The 19,826-nt window shown below is 25.6% G+C and overlaps 1 protein-coding gene and 1 long non-coding RNA gene across 3 annotated transcripts in view; both read right to left on the bottom strand.

Annotated features, from left to right (window-relative positions):
• Positions 1 to 7,084, bottom strand: part of LOC100203218 (isocitrate dehydrogenase [NAD] subunit beta, mitochondrial) — a 60,454-nt gene extending 53,370 nt beyond the window's left edge. Inside the window, exon 1 of the mRNA XM_065792905.1 lies at positions 6,793 to 7,084. Within this exon, the coding sequence (XP_065648977.1) occupies positions 6,793 to 6,879 (87 nt within the window). The 5' untranslated portion in view covers positions 6,880 to 7,084. The remainder of the gene's footprint in view (positions 1 to 6,792) is intronic.
• A 1,985-nt stretch (positions 7,085 to 9,069) lies between these two features.
• Positions 9,070 to 17,327, bottom strand: LOC136078072 (uncharacterized). Of its 2 annotated transcripts, XR_010637498.1 has the most exons (3): positions 17,060 to 17,179; positions 9,593 to 9,671; positions 9,070 to 9,333 (listed from the first exon to the last, which is right to left on the bottom strand). It is a non-coding gene; the product is annotated as an uncharacterized LOC136078072 (long non-coding RNA). The 2 variants fall into 2 exon arrangements; XR_010637497.1 differs by lacking the exon at positions 9,070 to 9,333 and having other exon boundaries at positions 17,060 to 17,327.
• Positions 17,328 to 19,826: the final 2,499 nt, after the last annotated feature.

The following is a 19,826-nucleotide window of genomic DNA, read 5'->3' as shown; positions in this document are numbered from 1 at the left end:
ACAGCATCACACAATAGCGCAAAACCTTTAAAAAGTGGCCATAATTCAAAAAAATTTTTAATGTAAAATGATTTTTTTTTTAAATGAATAATACTGCTTATATTATCTAAAAATATCTAGTTTGTTACTTATGTTCATTAACAGAACCGCTTCAAGGATTTAAAGTCATTATTTTTGAAAAAAAATTTGACAATTAGGACTTTGAGTTTTCTTGTGTTTTCATAATTGAAAATTACTGACATTTTCTCCAATCATTTTCACAATGGTATTATTCAACTTGTTCCTATTAGAAAAGTTCAATTAAAAAAAAATAATCAGTAAACAAGATTTATAGAAATATTAAACTGTAGAGCTAATTTTAGATTACTAAACGCATACAAAAAAATAAATATGTTAGTAATATGTTAGTTATATGCAAAAAAATTCACAAATTAAGAGTTGAGCTTAAGATAGTTAAAGAATATTTTTAATCATATTAATAATATAAAATAATAATAATATTTATATTAACAATATATTTATATACTTAATTATATTAATAATAAACTATATAACTCTTAAAATAGTTATCCTTTAATAGATAAAAAAATAATAAGGTAACTTCTAGTAACCAAGAAAATGCTGACGCATTCAACAATCACTTTGGAAATGATTTTACAGATGATAACAATTGCTCTACACTTATTAATAGTAAAATAAATGGTTCGATAGATACTGAAATTGTAATTTTTTCACCAGAAGCAGTGTATAAACCTTTAACGGAAATTAAATTCAGCATATTGCATGGTCCTGATAGTAAAACTAATATACTACCGAAAAAATTATCTCCTTTGTTGTGTATTCCACTTTCATTTATATTTGATGCAGGCTTTAAGTTAAGTTATTTAAATAGTTGGAGAGAAAATTGGAAAGACATGATACTTGGCACGATACCAATACTTTTTGATATACTTTGTTAGTATATTGTTGTGAACTAATCTAGTGGAAGAAATCAATTCAAGACAAATTGTTCAATGCTTTTAGGTTTACATTTGATAATGTAGATAGTGGGTTTAAATACATTATTACTAGGGTTCAAGTCAGAGAAGACAAAATAAATTTATTAGAAAAGAGATTAAAACTAACTCTTGCAAATTATGTTGTACTATGCATGCATCTTATCTAAAAAAAGAAATATTTGATTGTAGAAAGAGGTCGATCAACAAAAGAGCTTGATGAATCGAGTTCTGGCCCCAAAAGATGATTGATAGCAAATATTTCCTTTGATTCAAAAGCGGAATCTGTCGAAAAAATATTGTTAGTGGCACAAAGAAAAGCATTAAATAAATGTGAATTTAGATTTAAACTTAAATTTATTGTGAAATTAGATTTACAATTTAATCAAATTACTTAGTGTCATTAAAAAAAGGTGACACAAATCATTATTGCTATACACTTAGTTAAGCATGTTGCAAAAGAAAATGAAGCTTTTGCATGCTTCATGAATCTTTCAAAAGTGTTTATAAAAATACTCCTAAAGAAGCACCACGCAGTAATTCCATCTTACCTAGTAATTTCCAAAATAAAAAATGAGTGCTCACCTTTAAAAACATCCATTAAAGTTACTGAAACAAAGGCCAAAGATAAACTACAAGACCTTATGGATCACACATCCAAGAGGCTTGTAAAACTACAGAAAAAAGAAATTTTAAAACATTTGGATGATAAAAAAAATGATTTTGATGAATGAATACTAATTATTAGTTAGGGTATGGACGAAGCATCAAATCACTTAAAATACCATCAACATTTTAATAATTGCAACCAAAATAACCTTTAAGATTTGGATTTATTCGTCCCAGCAGCATCACCTCTTTGACTATACATTTAGATTCAAACAATATTTTATGGAATAACTTAATGTCTCAGAGTAGTAGATTCTGTATACCAATTATGCTGAAGTATATAAAGGAAAATAAAGAACTGATATTAAAAATTAAGAAGGAAATTGAAAAAGATTAATTTATATGTTGTTAAAGTTTACCTTCCAGGAATAAGTATGTTTTTATCAACTATAGTTTTGTCCTTTCAATGATTGATAGAAAAATCTTAGTTTACATCATGGACACTTCTTCGACACAATGTTGTCCAATTTGTCATGCCACACCTGACATCATGAGCGATAGAATTAAAATAAAAACTTAAAAAGTAAAAAAGGTTTAAAAAAGATCAATATTATTGAGAAAAAAAAATCATTCATGGTAGGATGTTTGAAGAATTTGGTTTGAGAGTTGATGAACAAAGAGCCGGCAAATAAAGGACTAGTAATGCCGGAAATTTATGCTGACAAGCTTTTTCTGATCCTCTTTTACTCAGCAAAATTTTAGAAATTGATGAAGAAATTATTACCAGACTACATAACATTCTGATAGCCATCATTGCAAAGACCCAATTGATTTGGAAAAAATTGATAAATACTGCAAGGATACATGTCAATACAAGGTTAAAAGTTTGCTAGCACTTTATAGCAGTGATTGAGAAAATTCATCTGATATGAAATCAGATGAAATTAATGACTAAAATGAATTATATTTAAATGTTGACAGCAATGACAAAAATCTAGAATTAGATATAGATGTAGTAGAATAAAGTTTTTAACTGTACAATCTCTATTATGTATAACTTTATATTTGTTTGCCTACTATATAAATTTATTAAATATATTGAAAAAAAAAAAAATATTTAAAAACTTGCTGTGCCTATGAGCTGGTTAAACACAAAATTAAAATATCTCTTGATGTGGATATTTATTGAGCAAATGTTTCAATTTTACTCAATAAAGTCTTAATATCCACATAAATACAACAATTATATTTTTGGCCAACATATTCAATGAAATGTTTCCACTGTGCAATGACGCCAAGCTCCTATCTCTCCAATTTTCAATGACAGAATTCAATGACATGCACTTATTGTTGACTCCATAATATGTTAATTCACATATTATGATAAAAATCATAATATGTGAATTATCATAATATGTTAATTCACATATTATGATAAAAATCATAATATGTGAATTATCATATGTTAATTCATATATTGTAAAGTATAAATATTATGGAGTATTTAACTCATCATAGCTTAAAACTCCACAGTTTTAAGAAAAAAAATTAACACAGTTTGCTCAAAAAATAATTTACATGTACAAACCTTTTAAAATCTGCATGGAGTATTGCACTTATAATCATCTAATAACGGATATTGTATTCTAAAAAGCATTTGACTCAGTTTCACATTATAAACTATTAGTTAAATTAACATCATATGATAAAGGTGAGCACTCTTCTTAAATGGGGAGGCAATCTACTTATTTGAATTTAGTAATTTAGTAGATTTAGGTAATTGGTAGATTTAGATAATTATAAGAATTTAGATAATTATGATAATTATGGTAGATAATTAGTATAATTTAGATAATTATGATAATTGTGGTAGATAATTAGTAGAATTTAGTAGATTTAGATAATTTAGTAGGTTTAGATAATTGGATAAGAGGTAATCTTCTTAATTGGATTTCCACTTATTCAGCAATAGATATCAGCAAGTTAAGATCAGAAGTTCCCCATCAAACCTTATTTGCATTGTTAGTGGAGCTCCACATGGTAGTGTGTTAGAACTAACATTATTTTTACTACATGATTTAGTAGCCATAACTAACAATCTTATATGTTTTTAAAATTTTCTGCAGAAGATATCAAGTTATATAGTTCTCAAGTTATATAGTTCTCAAGTTATATAGTTCTAATGCCCTGCATACATCTTTTATGTATCCTTATTTTCTTTTTTAAGACCTTTTTTTAATACCAAGTTTTATGAATTTAAATAAGAATTGACAAAGTTATACATTTGAAGTTTAAGAAAAACTTAAAATTTGGTCATGGTTTCTTCAACAAATCCATATATTAAAAATTGGTACTTAAAATACTATAACTTTTTGTAGAATTGTTCGATTTTGATCATTTGTTCACCCTTATAATACTGTTTTCAAGGTCTTTCCAATAATAGGGGAGAGTGGGGAGAAATGGACACTCTCTGCTATTTTTAAAACTAGTGGACCATATTGTTTTGGACCAGAATAAAAAAACTTCAGTAACACTAGATGTTTTTAAAAAACCATTTCCTTTTCCTTAATTCTTATGCACATTTTTTATTTGCATACAGAAATTTTTCAATCACAAAACAAGTATTTTCTTAACCAATTTGCACGTCTATATTTCATTGGATCTACATCAGAATTCAAGGTAAGTTTGTTTTACTGTAAAACCAACATTTCTTTATAATAATTTATAACTTTTGCCTTACAAATTCAATAAATAAAAATTTATTAGTGTTTTAACCAATTCAGGTACCAGTGGGGAGAAATGGTCCACAAGAGGTCCGTTTCTCCCCATTCATTTGATTCATGATTGGCAGTAGATTTCTATAGGGATGATATGCTTATAATTAGCATTTTGAATCTATATAGATGTATGTCTTATCTTTACTGTGAAAAATCTGTTAATTATTAATGCTGGTTCTATTTTAAGTAGATCTAGCTCTAGATCTAATCTAGATTTTTAAAAGTCAAAACTTAGTTAATGAAAAACTTTTTTTTTTACTTTTTCCAGGTAATAATGCCTCAAGTTTACATAAGGAAAACTGACAAAGGCAAAGTGCCAGAGTCAGTTATGATAGATGCTGTAACTGCTGTTGAGAAGGGCATGACAGTTCGACAAGCAGCAAAAGAATTTAATGTTGCCCAATCAACACTGATTAACAACATTAAAAAGGCAAAAAGTAAAAAAACTAGCCTGTGTCCTAACTATCAGCACAGCTTGATATTTACTGCAGAGTAAGATATTTGTTTAGCAACATACCTGGCCAGGTGCTCAAATATGTTTTATGTCCTAACAACAAAAAATGTTTGTGCTCTTGCTCTTGAAATGGCAACAGTGAATAACATAAAATGTCCTGTGTCATGGATCACCAATTCAATGGCCGGAAGAAAGTGGCTTTTTGGATTTCTGTGACGCCATCTAGAACTTTCACTCAGACAGCCAAAAGCCACATCACTGGCACGGGCTACAGCGTTCAATAAATTCAATGTCAACTCATTTTTTAAAGTCGGTCTATTTCTCCCCACAGGTGGTCTATTTCTCCCCATATTGAGGTGGTGTTTTTTATTTTTTATTTTTTCTTATGTATGATAATTTTTTTTATAGACTATATTTTGAAATAAATGGTTACTTTATTGAGAAATATAACAAACATCCCTGAGTTGTTGTAATTTATGTTTTTATGTAACTTTTAATAAAAAATTAAAAATGGTGGACCATTTCTCCCCACTCTCCCCTATATAACAATCTAGTGTTTGAACAATTTAAAAATTTCATGTTACATACCTAATAGAAATAGCCTTTAGTCTTATATTGCAGAACAAAATTTATAACTAATAATAATAACAACAACAATAATAATAATAATAATAATAATAAAAATAATAACAGTACTAATAACAATATTAATAATAATTATAATATTATGATTTTTTTTAATAGTAAAAAAAATCATAACAATATTATGATTTTTTTTTTTCTATTAAAAAAAAATCATAGTTTTTAGTCTTATATTGCAGAACAAAATTTATAACTAATAATAATAACAACAACAACAATAATAATAATAATAATAATAATAATAATAATAATACTAATAATAATAATAATAATAATAACAGTACTAATAACAATACTAACAATAATTATAATATTATGATTTTTTTTAATAGTAAAAAAAAATCATAACAATATTATGATTTTTTTTTTTACTATTAAAAAAAAATCATAGTTTTTAGTCTTACATTGCAGAACAAAATTTATAACTAATAATAATAACAACAACAACAATTATAACAATAATAACAATAACAATAATAACAATAATAATAATAATAATAAAAATAATAATAATAAAAATAATAACAGTACTAATAGCAATACTAACAATAATTATAATATTATGATTTTTTTTAATAGTAAAAAAAATCATAACAATATTATGATTTTTTTTTTTACTATTAAAAAAAAATCATAGTTTTTAGTCTTATATTGCAGAACAAAATTTATAACTAATAATAATAACAACAACAACAATTATAATAATAATAATAATAATAGCAGTACTAATAACAATACTAACAATAATTATAATATTATGATTTTTTTTAATGGTAAAAAAAATCATAACAATATTAATGACAATAATGCACTTGTTATATAGATTTTACATAGTTATAGATGCAAATATAGGCAAACAATTAAAAACTGACAAAACATAATCAAAAATGACATGGAATGATTTTATGAAATTAAAATATGAGAAAAAACGTTCATTAATATCAATAGTACCATAATATCAATAGTAATAATAATAACAATAAGTAAAAAGTTAAAAACAAACATCATTTTTCAAACATTTTCAAAAAAATTTTTGCAAATACAATTTCAACAACAAATATTATTTTTATTTCCATATATTTAAATATTTTCAATAGAACTTTTTAATAAAAATAATATTCAAAATTAAACAAATTTCAAATCAAAATAAAACAAAATCAAAATTAGGTATATATCCTCGAATTGAAAAATCATTTTTATTTGTTTATTATTAAATAATCTTATAATTTCTAAGACTATTTAGAAGATAAATAAAAAAGATTTCCTTTTATTATATAAAAATTAACATCATAGCTTTAAAAAATTACTTTTTTACCTTGCAAACATTTAATGACGTAAATTGGTTTAAAACCTTTCTTCGAATAAAAGGTATAACAGGCATTAAAAAACAATATTTTAGCATGAAGCTTTTGGTTAAAAATATCTGTATATATTTTTTTCTTGCAGAATCCTTTGCAGAATAGAGAATTATCGATTGCGTATAAGCTCTTGTTGATTATTGTTATTTCAAATTGACCAACGACAAATTTTTCGTTTAGCCAGCGCTTTCGCTAGCAAGTCTTTTCGCGCTCGCCCTTTGGCTAGCGCGAAAAAACTTTAGCGAGCTCGTAAAAAAGCGCTTGCCAAAAAAATAAAAGCATTTTTTTAATTTCTTCATAAATTAAAAAACTCTTTAATATGCAAAAACATTCAATTAGATTTATATTCAATAAAAGCCGCTACTCTACTATATATATATATATATATATATATATATATATATATATATATATATATATATATATATATATATATATATATATATATATATATATATATATATATATATATATATATATATATATATATATATATATATATATATATATATATATATATATATATATATATATATAAGTTCATAGAAAAAAAAACACGGATTTTTTTTTCTATGGTTCCCGCTTTCAGTTAAAAAATGAAGGTTTTGGGGCACAAATTGACTTCAAAAATGGGTTTTATAATTTTTTTTCGGAGTGAAATCATTTTTATCTAACGAGTCAACTAACCCATTCGGTTATAATTCAAGTTGAAAAAAACTGTTGAAATAACGAAATAAATATTTGTTTGAAAATGTCGCACCTTGATATTCCATATGTAAATTGAATTTATGGTCAAACAGAGAAACAAATGAAAAAATAAATAAATATTCAAGGCTAATGCGATATAATTATGATGTAAACGGACTTAATTTTTGCTTCACAATAGTGTAATTAAGGTGATGTTACTTTTACATTTAAATCTAATAAATCATAAATCTTAAAATGATGTTACGCCATGTTACTCGGCATATCTTATTCAGTATTCTCCGTTTGAAGTTTAATACCTGGTCATTTTTAAGTTAGCTTAAAAATGAACAGGTATAAAAATTAAAAATTCTATTAAAAATATTTAAATATATGGAAATAAAATTTGTTGTTTGAAAAATGAAAAAGATGCTTTTATTTTTTTCATTTGTTCAACTTTTATGAAAAATTGCTTTTTTTACGATTTTTTTTTTTAATTATTTTAAGTATTTATTCTAAGCATTATTTTTGCTATTTTTGTTTCAGAAAAAAACGAATTTAAAAAATTCATTTTTTTCTGCTATTAAGTTAAAAAAATTCCGTGTTTTTTTTTCTATGAACTCTAAAAAATATATTTTAATGTAGACCAAGAAAAAGTGCTTTAAAGGCACTAACTTTGCGTAACTTGAGAACATTTAAATAATATGACGCTCGCAACAATAACCTATTGTAAACATAAGTTGGAAATATATATATATAAATATATATATATATATATAACTATAAATATATATATATATAACTATAAATATATATATATGTATATATATATATATATATATATATATATATATATATATATATATATATATATATATATATATATATATATATATATATATATATATATATACAACTTGAATTTAAAAAAGGTTTTGCCCTTTAAAGTAGGCCAATGCTCCTTGATACTTTACCCTCAATATATTTTATATGACCTCACAAATGTTACATTTTCGTCAAGGAGTGCTCCTAGAAATTTTAATGATACTTCTCTTTTTTTTTGCAATTGTTAATACAAAGATTTAGAAGTTTTAATGGAATTTTGTCTCATGATAGCGATGGAAAAAAGTATATTTTGTTTTAGTTAAATTTAGAGATTATTTGTTTGCTGTAAACCATTCAGCAAGGTATAGTAGTTCTGTTTACAGTTCTAAATAACATTTTTATATCATCGTGAGCATAAAAATAGACTAGTATCATCTGCAAACAAGGTTGGGTCCAATACATTACAAAACTTGCTTAGATCATGGATATATATCAGAAACAAGAGCGGTTCTAATATAGATCTTTGTGGTACTCCACAAAATATATTCCTATTGTTAGTTTTTCCATAATTATGAGAAATATATTGCTGTCTATTTCACGGGTAGCTTTTAAACCATTTAAGGTTCGAATTTTTAATACCGTAGTTTTTTAATTTGGTTAATAAAATATTTATTATAAATAACTAACAGTTTCAAAAGCCTTATTGAAATCAATAAAAACGCGTAAAGTATATTTATTTTCATCAAAAGAATATCATAGACAGGATGAATAATTGCCTGATCAGTAGAGTAACCTTTTTTGAACCCAAATTGTTTATCATAAAGGATGTTAATAATATCTAAGAAATAGCAGTCTTTTGTACATAATGTCCCAATGTAAGGCAGAAGCTTTACAGCAACGTCCCCACCATCTTTTCAGTCGATTAAGAACATTACCAATAGACTGGTGCATCTCATTTCGTCATTACTTTGGCGTGCTATCTCTGATTTCTAAAATTAATCAGCCAACTTAACGCAGCAAATTTAGCACTTCTTTTAAATAACTTTAAATATATAACTCATCATCTACTGAAATGAAGTTAATAGGTTACTTCGCCATCTTAACGAACAAAACAATGTTTTTTACTTTATACTAAATCAGAAACTTTTATTTAGTTACAATTTATACCAATATATACTACGAACTTGTTATTTCAACCAAAGAATAAATGTAGCCCTTTCGAAAATATTTAAGTAGAAAATAACATACCCACAATAACTCTGATTACGAATATTTTTTGAATGCTTTTTTATTTTTCCACCCATGTTGTTACATGTAATCAATTTGTCTAAAATAAATAAAATAAAAAATTAACTTTGTTTTGATTCGAATTTTACTTTATAGGACCATTGAAAAATTATCAAATACTTTTATATAAATTAACAGAGAAAACGGCAGTTTAACAGAATTTCAATAGGTCAGCTTTTTAGTATTGTTTATAGCTTTTTTGAATTGGATTCATGATTGGAGTCATAAGATTTTGCATAAGAACCATATTCAGCTATAGGTTTACATCTTTTTTCTAAAGTCAGAGCTTAATTTATTTTACCCTCACTTGTTGCATAATTTGGATTTAATAATTAATCTCCCAAAGTGACTAAGTTTACCATGGGTTTGTAGTAATGGAAGAGTCTCAGTCCAAAGTGTTGCATTACCATTGTGGGGAACACCCACAATGGTAATGCAATACTTTGTTTGCAATAATTAATTGCAATAAACTGTTTTCTAGGTACTCCTATAGATAATTTTTACCATCAATTTAGAAAACTTTGTACTTTTAATTCACATTAACATTTGCTTGTCAAGCCATAATATTTTAAAGGAATTTTGTCAGTTTTATTGTTTTAAAATTAGTCTTAACCATTTTCCCGTAGATTTTTTTATATAAATGATATTATTTTGAAACTTAATTTCAATTGACTTTCATCAGCCATAATTATGAATGGTTTCTTTTTAAACAATAATTTGTATAAATTTCCTGCACAACTTCTTGCTATTAAATTTTTTTAGCATCGTGATCAAAAGCTTTATATTTCTTGAAAGACTTAACTTGATGGTTTTTCTTTTATCCATTTTTGGGCCAAAAACAGCTCAGCAATATGAGAATTTGACGCAATGTTTACCAAAAAAAAAAAAATCATCTTTTTTTATTGATTTTTAAACTGTTGATGCTTTAATTTAATAAGTGTTAAAAACTTCTGACCTAGGGCCCTGCGAATCCGAAACTTTGATTTCGAATCGAATCTCGAATGGAATCTAATAAAATGACGAATTTCGAATCGAATCTCGTTTCAAAAACAAATTCTTTTACAAAACATGTATTTATTTAAATTTCAACATAATCAATTGGTAGGCCAGTCAGGCCTATGGTCCAGTGGTGAGACTATTGAACCAAGTGAAAACACTGCAAACTGCTCAAATTCTTTGGTTAATTTATCAGCATTTTCTTCTTCAATAACATGGCTTTTTCCTTTCAGAATTTTAGCATTTGACAGAACTCTGTGAAGCAAGGAAGACTTCCCAGCAAGAGGTTAATTAGCTGGAGCTTGAACTTGAACAGAAATTGGTTCTATTTTTTTCACTGCTTTTGTCTGTGCACATGCAGCTTCTAAGTGACGTCGAATTGTGGTCTGTGCAATGTTGATTTCAGTTTGATCTAATGAAAAACGTGAGTCCAGATATGTGGTTGTAACATAAATTGCATTTGTCAGATCAAACAATTCAGTCAACTCATAAAGAATAATTTATCATGCATTTAACACACATATATTTAAAGTTTGCTGCATTTAGCAAGGTAACAAAATATAACAACAGCAAAAACAAACAAAGACAAAGACTAAATTTTAAAAGAATAAACAATTAACACACATGTATTCAATGATAAAAAAAACATAACCAGATCTCTATATAATAACAACTAATAACAAAATAAGCTCACAATAACAACCAACATCAGCCCTGGTTTATAAAATAAAATTTAACTGTATTTTTAAACAATCAGAGCTAGTTTACAACTATTATAAAAATAAAAGTTATAATGAAAATAAAATAAAATGATCAAAACTTGCAACAAAAAACTTTTACCTGCAACAATCTTATTTTATATATTACAAGTAAACTTTCATTTCGTTAAAAAGTATACAGTTTAATTAGATGGTTTTAACGTCATGCAAATCAAATAAAGTTCTTTAGCTTAGCTCTTTTAGACCAGCAAGTCGGCATATCGAGACCATATAGTACAGTCGGCAAACTTGGACTTTTTTTTTTAAACAAAAAATATATTTATAGCATTTTTGCTACAGTCAATAAAAATTCTGGATTCGCCCCTGAATATATTATTTATAGTATAAAATATATATTGTATATTTTAAAAGATGCTATATTGTTATGATGCAGTTATGATTTTGGTAATATATATAATTATTGAATTATTATATAAACAAAAAAGTAATTATATCTCTATAAATATTAACAAAACACTGTATATATTAACAAAAAAAAAACTATATATTTATAAATATTTTATTTCACAGTTTTTTGTTAAATGGTACATACCTCATTATGTATAACCATCATAATTCATTTAGTTGTTTTAATAGCTTTATTTAGTTTAGGTAAAAAAAGGAAATTCATCAAGATTAAATCTGGTGTTAGGCTCAGCATGTTGCTTTAAATGATTACTCTGATGTAGAATGTATTCAAAAATTCATAAAGATTTTTATTTTTTGTAATTCTGAATTAAAAAAACCATTATAATATAGTCCTAATACAGGTTTCCTTATTTGTTGCAAACAGCCATGATTACACGGTTTTCCTTTTTTGTAATCATGGCTATTAACAACCAAAAAGGAAACCTGTATTAGTATTACAATGGCTTTTTTAATTCAGAATTAGAAAAAATAAAAATCTTTTATCCAGGTTACTTTTCGACAACATCTCTGGAAAAGTAAATAAACTATTTTTAAGTAAGTATTCTATAAATCAACTCTTTTAAACTTCATTCATAACAGTCCATTAATAACATGCATATTTAACAATAAAAGATCAAACGGTTATTCCTTTTTTTGTTTTTTTGAATAAATTTACTTTTAGACTAAAACTAAATAAAGCTATTAAAACAACTAAATGAATTATGATGGTTATACTTAATGAGGTATGTACCATTTAACAAAAAACTGTGAAACAGAATATTTATAAATACATATAGTTGTATAATTAGCCAACTGTATATAGTTGTATGATCAGCCAACTACACCAGAGCAAATAATTTTCAATAAAGTTTACCTTCAGGTAGATAGTGATGTGGAGTAATTATTTGGTCATTTCAAAAACCATGGGAGGTCACAAGAATGGTGGAGCACTTCAGTGCTCCTAACATATGCTCACTTTAACAATATACTGCAAAATATATTTTACAATAACATTGTTTACATTGATATTTTGTTTTAAATCAGACTGGCTGTTCTGCACTTTGGCGTAAAGCATTGTTTTGACATAAAGCAGTATTACTTTGTTTATTTACTTTATTCAAAAATTTTATTTCCTTATTCAACTCTTTCACAAAAAACTCATTATAGTGGTTCTCCCCTTTTCTAAAGTCAAATTCAATCAGTTAAAGAGTTAATTTTGTGGCGACTAATAATTTCCTTCAATCAGTCAAAGCTACCGTTTATTGAAAATTACTCCAGTTTTAATTTTTTGTAGTTGTTCATTATAAACTTTTGTTAGTTCTGCTTAAATACCCATAATTTGATTTATATATTACTCCATAGTATATAAAATGTCTATATTATATGTATATAATTTGAATTGCATGTATGTTATATATATACGTGTATATATATAACATACATGTATATATATAACATACATATAGATAAGTCTTTAATTTTGAATTGCATGTATAGATATATATATATATATATATATATATATATATATACGTGTATATATATATATATATATATATATATATATATGTGTGTATGTATATATGTACATATTTATATATATATATATATATATATATAAATATGTATATATATATATTTATATATATATATATATATATATATATATATATATATATATATATATATATATATATATATATATATATATATATATATATATAAGTTTTATCTTGTCATATATACCTTATTTTATCACTTATATTTATCTCATTTATTTTATTTTATCACTTATATTTGTACTATAGCTTTTATATTATAAATCTTATTTATATTTAAAACTTATATACTTCTATTTATACCAATACTATATACTCTATTATCTTAAGATTATTTATACTTATTATTTAAATATAAAGATTATTTATACAGTATCATAATACTTATATAGTATTTATACTATATCTATCATATTGTTTATTATTATCTGATTCTTATAAGTAACTAATTTTAGACTACAAATATTTAATACATTACCTCTTGTAGTCTAAAATACTACTATATTTTAGACTACAAATATTTAATACATTTTTGCAATAAGTGGATCCACATTAGGTGTAATAATGTTGATAAAAAACTCTACAACTCTTTGATGACTGAAACTGGCTATTGGTACTGTTTTAATTGCTTGGAAAATACTCTACCATACTCCTCTCTGACAGATAAGGATTTTAAGGTCACTATAAATGGTGCAAATACTTTTACTTATAATTTATTTTATGACACTTCATCTAACCTAAATAATCTTTTTCAAAATAAACTTGACAATGATAATATTAATTGTGAATACTATGATACAACAGAGTATAACAAAGCTAGTAGTATTGATTCAAAAACCTATTTACATGTTAATATATCATCCCTGACATATTACCTTGATGAGCTAAAACTTCTGCTTTCCCTTATGAATAATAAACTCAATACCATTGCTATATCTGAAACTCGCTTAAATCACAACAAAAACTTAGAACTGATAACACTTTAAATGGCTATGCCTTTGAATGTACTGATTCTCATTCTAATAAAGGAGGAGAAACTAATATATATATATAAAATGTGAATTAAATTATAACTTGAGATCTGACCTCAAAATTCAGAAGAAAAAAAGAACTAGAATCAATCTTTATTGAAATTTTACTGCAATCAGAAAAAAATATAATTGTAGGTTGCATTTATCGCCACCTATGTATGAACACTAGTGAGTTCAATATCACTAATATACAAACCCTACTCAACAAGTTATCACTAGAGAATAAAAATATAGTTCTTTTAGGAGACTTCAACATTAATCTTTTAAAATATGACTCCTGTAATGATGTTTCTAACTTTCTAGATCTTATGTGCTCTTTCTCTCTCTTCCCATTAATTACTCAACCAACCAGAATTACTCCAAAATCAAAGACACTCATAGATAATATATTTGTAAACTTTCACACCCCAAATACTAAATCAGGCAACCTAACAGCATGTCTTGCTGACCATCTTATTAAGTTCATGTCATTTCCATGCAAGAACTTAAAACAGTCTCATCCCAAACTATATCGTAGATGTCTTAAAAATTTTGATGAAAAAAGTTTTCTTAAAGATCTTAAAGAAACTGATTGGCTTTCAATAAGCCAACAAAGGAACTATTGTGCTAATAACTCTACTTCTAAGTTTTTGAATGCACTTAAAAGATTACTTGATAATCATGCCCATTTCAAAATGTCTACCAAAAAAGCTAATAAATCTTTATGAAAGCCATGGATTACTAATAGAATCATTACGTCATTACAAATTAAAAATAAGTTGCACAAGAAGTTTATAAAACGTAAAAATGAGAATTTAAAGCTACAATTCTTTAAAAAATTCAAATATTATAGAAATCAAATTAATAACCTACTGCAATACTAAAAAAAAACATATTATTCAACCTACTTTAATGAAAATCTAAACAACCTTAAAAACACCTGGAAAGGATTAAGGAGCATTATTTATATTAAATCAAAGAACAACAATAATATAGATAGTTTAAATTTTAATAATAAAACTATAACTAACAAGAAAATAATTGCAATTATATTTAATGATTACTTCTCTTCAATTGCAGATAATCTTGCTAAAGAAATTATACCTCTAAGATTTCACTTCAGCCACTATCTCAAAAACCAAAATCCTGATATTTTTTTTATATCTCCAGTTACTTCTCAAGAAGTAAATGACTATACCTCCCTCTTGAGTGGTCAAAAACTAAATATTGTAGATAAAATAAAATATCTGGGCATATTATTAGATGAAAATTTTTTGTTCATTCAACAAATTATATCCATATCAAACAAAGTTGAGCAAATGGAATGCTTACCAAAGTAAGGCATTTAGTGAATTACAAAACCCTTGTGAATATTTGGCATGCTATTTTTAACTCCCATCTACGCTATGATTGTCAGATATGGGGACAAAGTTCATCCTTATAAAAATAACCTTATAAATCTCCAGAATAAATCTTTAAGAATAATTCACTTTCATCCTAACAGTTTTAGTTCTGACATACTATATAATCTTTCTAACATTTTAAAGCTTGACAAACTTATCTACTTATCTAACTGTGTTCTTGTACGGGACATTGTCCACAATAATACGCCTAGCTGTTTTGCTAGCTACTTTAAATTCACAAATGATATTCATAGTTTTAAACTTAGGTCTGTATCTTATTGTAGTCTCTCTATGCCTTTAAAACAAACACATAAGTATGGCATAAAGTCAATCAAGTATCAATCAATTCATTGTTGGAACTCTCTTCCTGTTAAAACTAAAAAAATATTCTCCATAATGACAAATAGAAATGCCTTCATAACCCAGTTAAAAAAGTTTATCCTCAATAAAAATAATCAATGAACTATCAGTTATGCAATCACCCCCAAGCTATTCTCTATAACTGAATTTTTAATATATTAAAAGTATAAAACTTATAAATAAAAATAACAATAACAATATAAAACCAAAAAATAGAAACAAAAATATAAAACTCTAAAATAAAACATAAATATATATAAATGTTCATTTAGTCACAACCAAATACCCTCATTTTTATCATCCTGTAAAGTTTATATGGCTCTAAAATTTGCGGCATTGTTACTAAACCATGTAACATGTAATAAATAAACAATAAACTATTTTCTATGCAATTGCCCCGCTTAATTCTTTATAACAATTTTTTTCTTTTTTTTAAATTTTTTTTATTATACTTTAATGCATATTCAATATTTTTATTTCCTTATAAAATACTATGCTTAAAAATTCAGGTACATAACAAAACTCTCCTAGGACTTCTCCTTCTATGACTTTTCTTTCCAAGTCGCTAAACTTCTCTCCATTTTCTTTTCTTCTTTTTGGCATTGTACAAAGAACACTAATTAAAACTATTTGTTTGCAAATCGAAGGCGATAATATATTGTTAAATGTTACATGGGCAAATGTTACAAAAGATTTTTTTGATGTTTTATATTATATAATATATATGACTTCTTGTTTAGTTTGGAGTTAGTATAATGCCTAAAGCATTATACTAATTCCAAACTAAAGTTTGTTCATGCTTAGGTAAAATTAGTACACAAACTTTTATTTATTTGTATTTTAAATAGACACTATTTACATGATATTTATGATTGAAGAAAATAAAAGTTTTATAGCAAGATTAATTGCATATTTAACAATAGTCAAAATTTACCTGCTCTTAACAACGTCTTTGTAGATTAATTAATTCTGAACCCCTCTCTTCCTCATTTCTACTTAAAGTTGTTTTCCTAATTTTCATAAAAAAACTTCTTATAAAAATTAATATTCAATAAAAAATATTTATTTAGTTTTTATAGCTGAGTTTTATAAAAATATTATTTTCATTTTATTAGGCTGTAAAAAATAATAATCAGTAATAATCCCTAATTTAAACTTGTTAGAAATTATATGAATTCAATATTAGAAAAGTTATTAGAAAATATTAGAAAGACTATTAGAAAAGAAATTATATGAATTCAATATTAGAAAAGTTTTAATAAAATTACGAAAACTTGGTTCATTAAAAAAAAAATTTTTTTGTGTAAGATCAGCGCAACTCGTGCGGAACCCTAACTTAACGGAAATGCTGCCAAATAATGGTGAATACCAAATAGTTACGAAAACAACGCTGAACGTACAGTTTCCGTAACCTAAGTTGAGCACTGCGCCACGACAGCCTTTTAATTTTAAGATATAGCTTTTTTTGTTGATAAAGTAGATGGTAAAATTTTCCGAAAATTAATAAACGTCCCCTCCCGTACATTAAGCACTCGAGTTTACTGGGAGGCTTTCTAAAGAACTTTGTTTCTTTTTTTCTGTTGATGCTAAACGAATTTGTTACATTTTTTATTTCAACTGGTATCTTAGTTTAGGTTACAAAATTAAAAGAAAAGCATTTTTTAACGGATTAGAGCCAAAGTAAATTTTTACACTAGATGAAACTTATTTTTGTATTAACTCAACTTCATTATAATTCAAATTTTCACAATAAAAACTTAAATAGCATAAATCTTAACATTAAGTTGCGTAATTTTATACGCATACATAGAATAGGCGATAAAGATTTCTACTTTTTAAGTTTTCAATATCTTTAAATTGTTCAAAATAGAAGAATTTCAAAAATAGCAAAAACTGAATTACGAGTTTTTTTAAAAAATTAATTACGAATAACTGGTTAAAAAAAATATATAGTGTTTTTGGAACCCCCTATATATATATTGATATTGAATTTTCTAAAGAAAGACATAATAAAAAAAAGAAGAACTAAAGCAAGTTAATCAAGCTTCTACCGCACTAGTTATGAAATGGTGGGAATACTGTAGAAATATATTGACTGGACAGACGATGCTGATACAACCATTTGTTTAACTGCATTAAGATTGGCTTTAGTAAATTTTGAAAAACAAAGTTTTATATATAAAGAATAAAGCACTAAGACATTAAATAGACGTTTAAATGGTAAATGTATGCCCCAGCAAAACATTGATTAGACTTTATAAAAATTGAAACTTGTATAAAATTGATTTAATTAAAGAATGGAAATCGTAGTTGGTTCAGCAAAAATAATAAATATGTATTTTCATTTATTTTACTGGTCTAATCGTCAAGTAATATTTAAAAAAAGCAACCGAAGAATTATTTATTGTGTGCCGAAATTCCCCAAAACAAAAGCAACTTTCTTATTATGTTTATAATAATAAAGTTTATTGTTATTATTTCCAAAAACAGAGATATGAAAAAAATAGCTTTATCAGATTAGCAGGCAAGATTACAAATATAATGCTACATAATTATATGAAATACTGTTACTTCAAATAACATAACAATCCCCCCCCCCTCCTCCAACTCCACAGACACACACACTCACACACTTATAGTCGATGATGCTAAATTAGATACATAATATTTGTAAATAAAATAGATAACTAGTTTTGGAGTTATTTTTAAAAATAATGGTTTTAAATATTTAAGAAATAGATGTATTCTTTTTATTAGAAAGGCATTTTACCTCAACCAGTTTGAAGGCTCTATCTTCAAAAACTAACCCACCAGGACTACAAGCAAGCCAAGACCATTTAGAATTAAAAAATAAACCACAGTAATTTGACACTGAAAACAATCTTCATATTTTATTATGGCTACAACTTCATTGTCAATACCCCATTTACATGCAGATTTCAAACTGTCTCCAACATATAATTTTTAATTAGTGACGCAGCATTTGTTTTCTTCTCATGACATTACCAAAGTTAGATGCAGTTAAACTTTTGCTTCGTTCGATAAACCATACATTGATACATTATCAGACTGACCCAAAAGTTTTATTTTCCATAGTTATAACATCTTCTACCGAAAGTAAAAAGATGGTCAGTTATAAATATATAATTAACGTCATTTATGTCCATCAAAATTTTTTAAGGTTTTTAATTATACCTCTTGATACTGAAGATGTACGAGTCTCGAGTTAATTGAAATGCTATAAAAATCCTCAGGTTCAAACTTATTTCCTTCTAATACTGCCATACTTATTCCTTGGTTTATATTAAGAAGTCCTGGATGCAACTTTTTAATTTTTTCACTACTTGCTTTATAAGCAAATATTAGTGCAGAACAAAAATTTCGCTGATCAGTGACCAGTGGTTACTTACGAGACATATTAAGATTCTTTGAAGCATCTACTTTTTCAAATATAAGGTTTGAAAAAAGTATAGCTTCAGAATTTTTTATAGACTCATCAGGGACATGTCATTGTTGTAATAAGTCGGTACAAACCTTGTCAACTGGAACACGTTTTATATTTAATTCCTTGAAATCCACAAGTTGATGCAAGGTTGCTGCCATGTGCTTACAACATCCTCCTGCTCCAGCATTACAACTACGTTTTCTCTCTTCTACAATTTCTCTCGCAACTTTTCTGGCTCAATAATTCCTCCACAAAC

The sequence above is a fragment of the Hydra vulgaris genome, chromosome 03 (assembly GCF_038396675.1).
Source record: "Hydra vulgaris chromosome 03, alternate assembly HydraT2T_AEP".
In the NCBI taxonomy this organism is placed as follows: domain Eukaryota; kingdom Metazoa; phylum Cnidaria; class Hydrozoa; order Anthoathecata; family Hydridae; genus Hydra; species Hydra vulgaris.
This window is presented reverse-complemented; position numbering and strand designations above follow the sequence as displayed.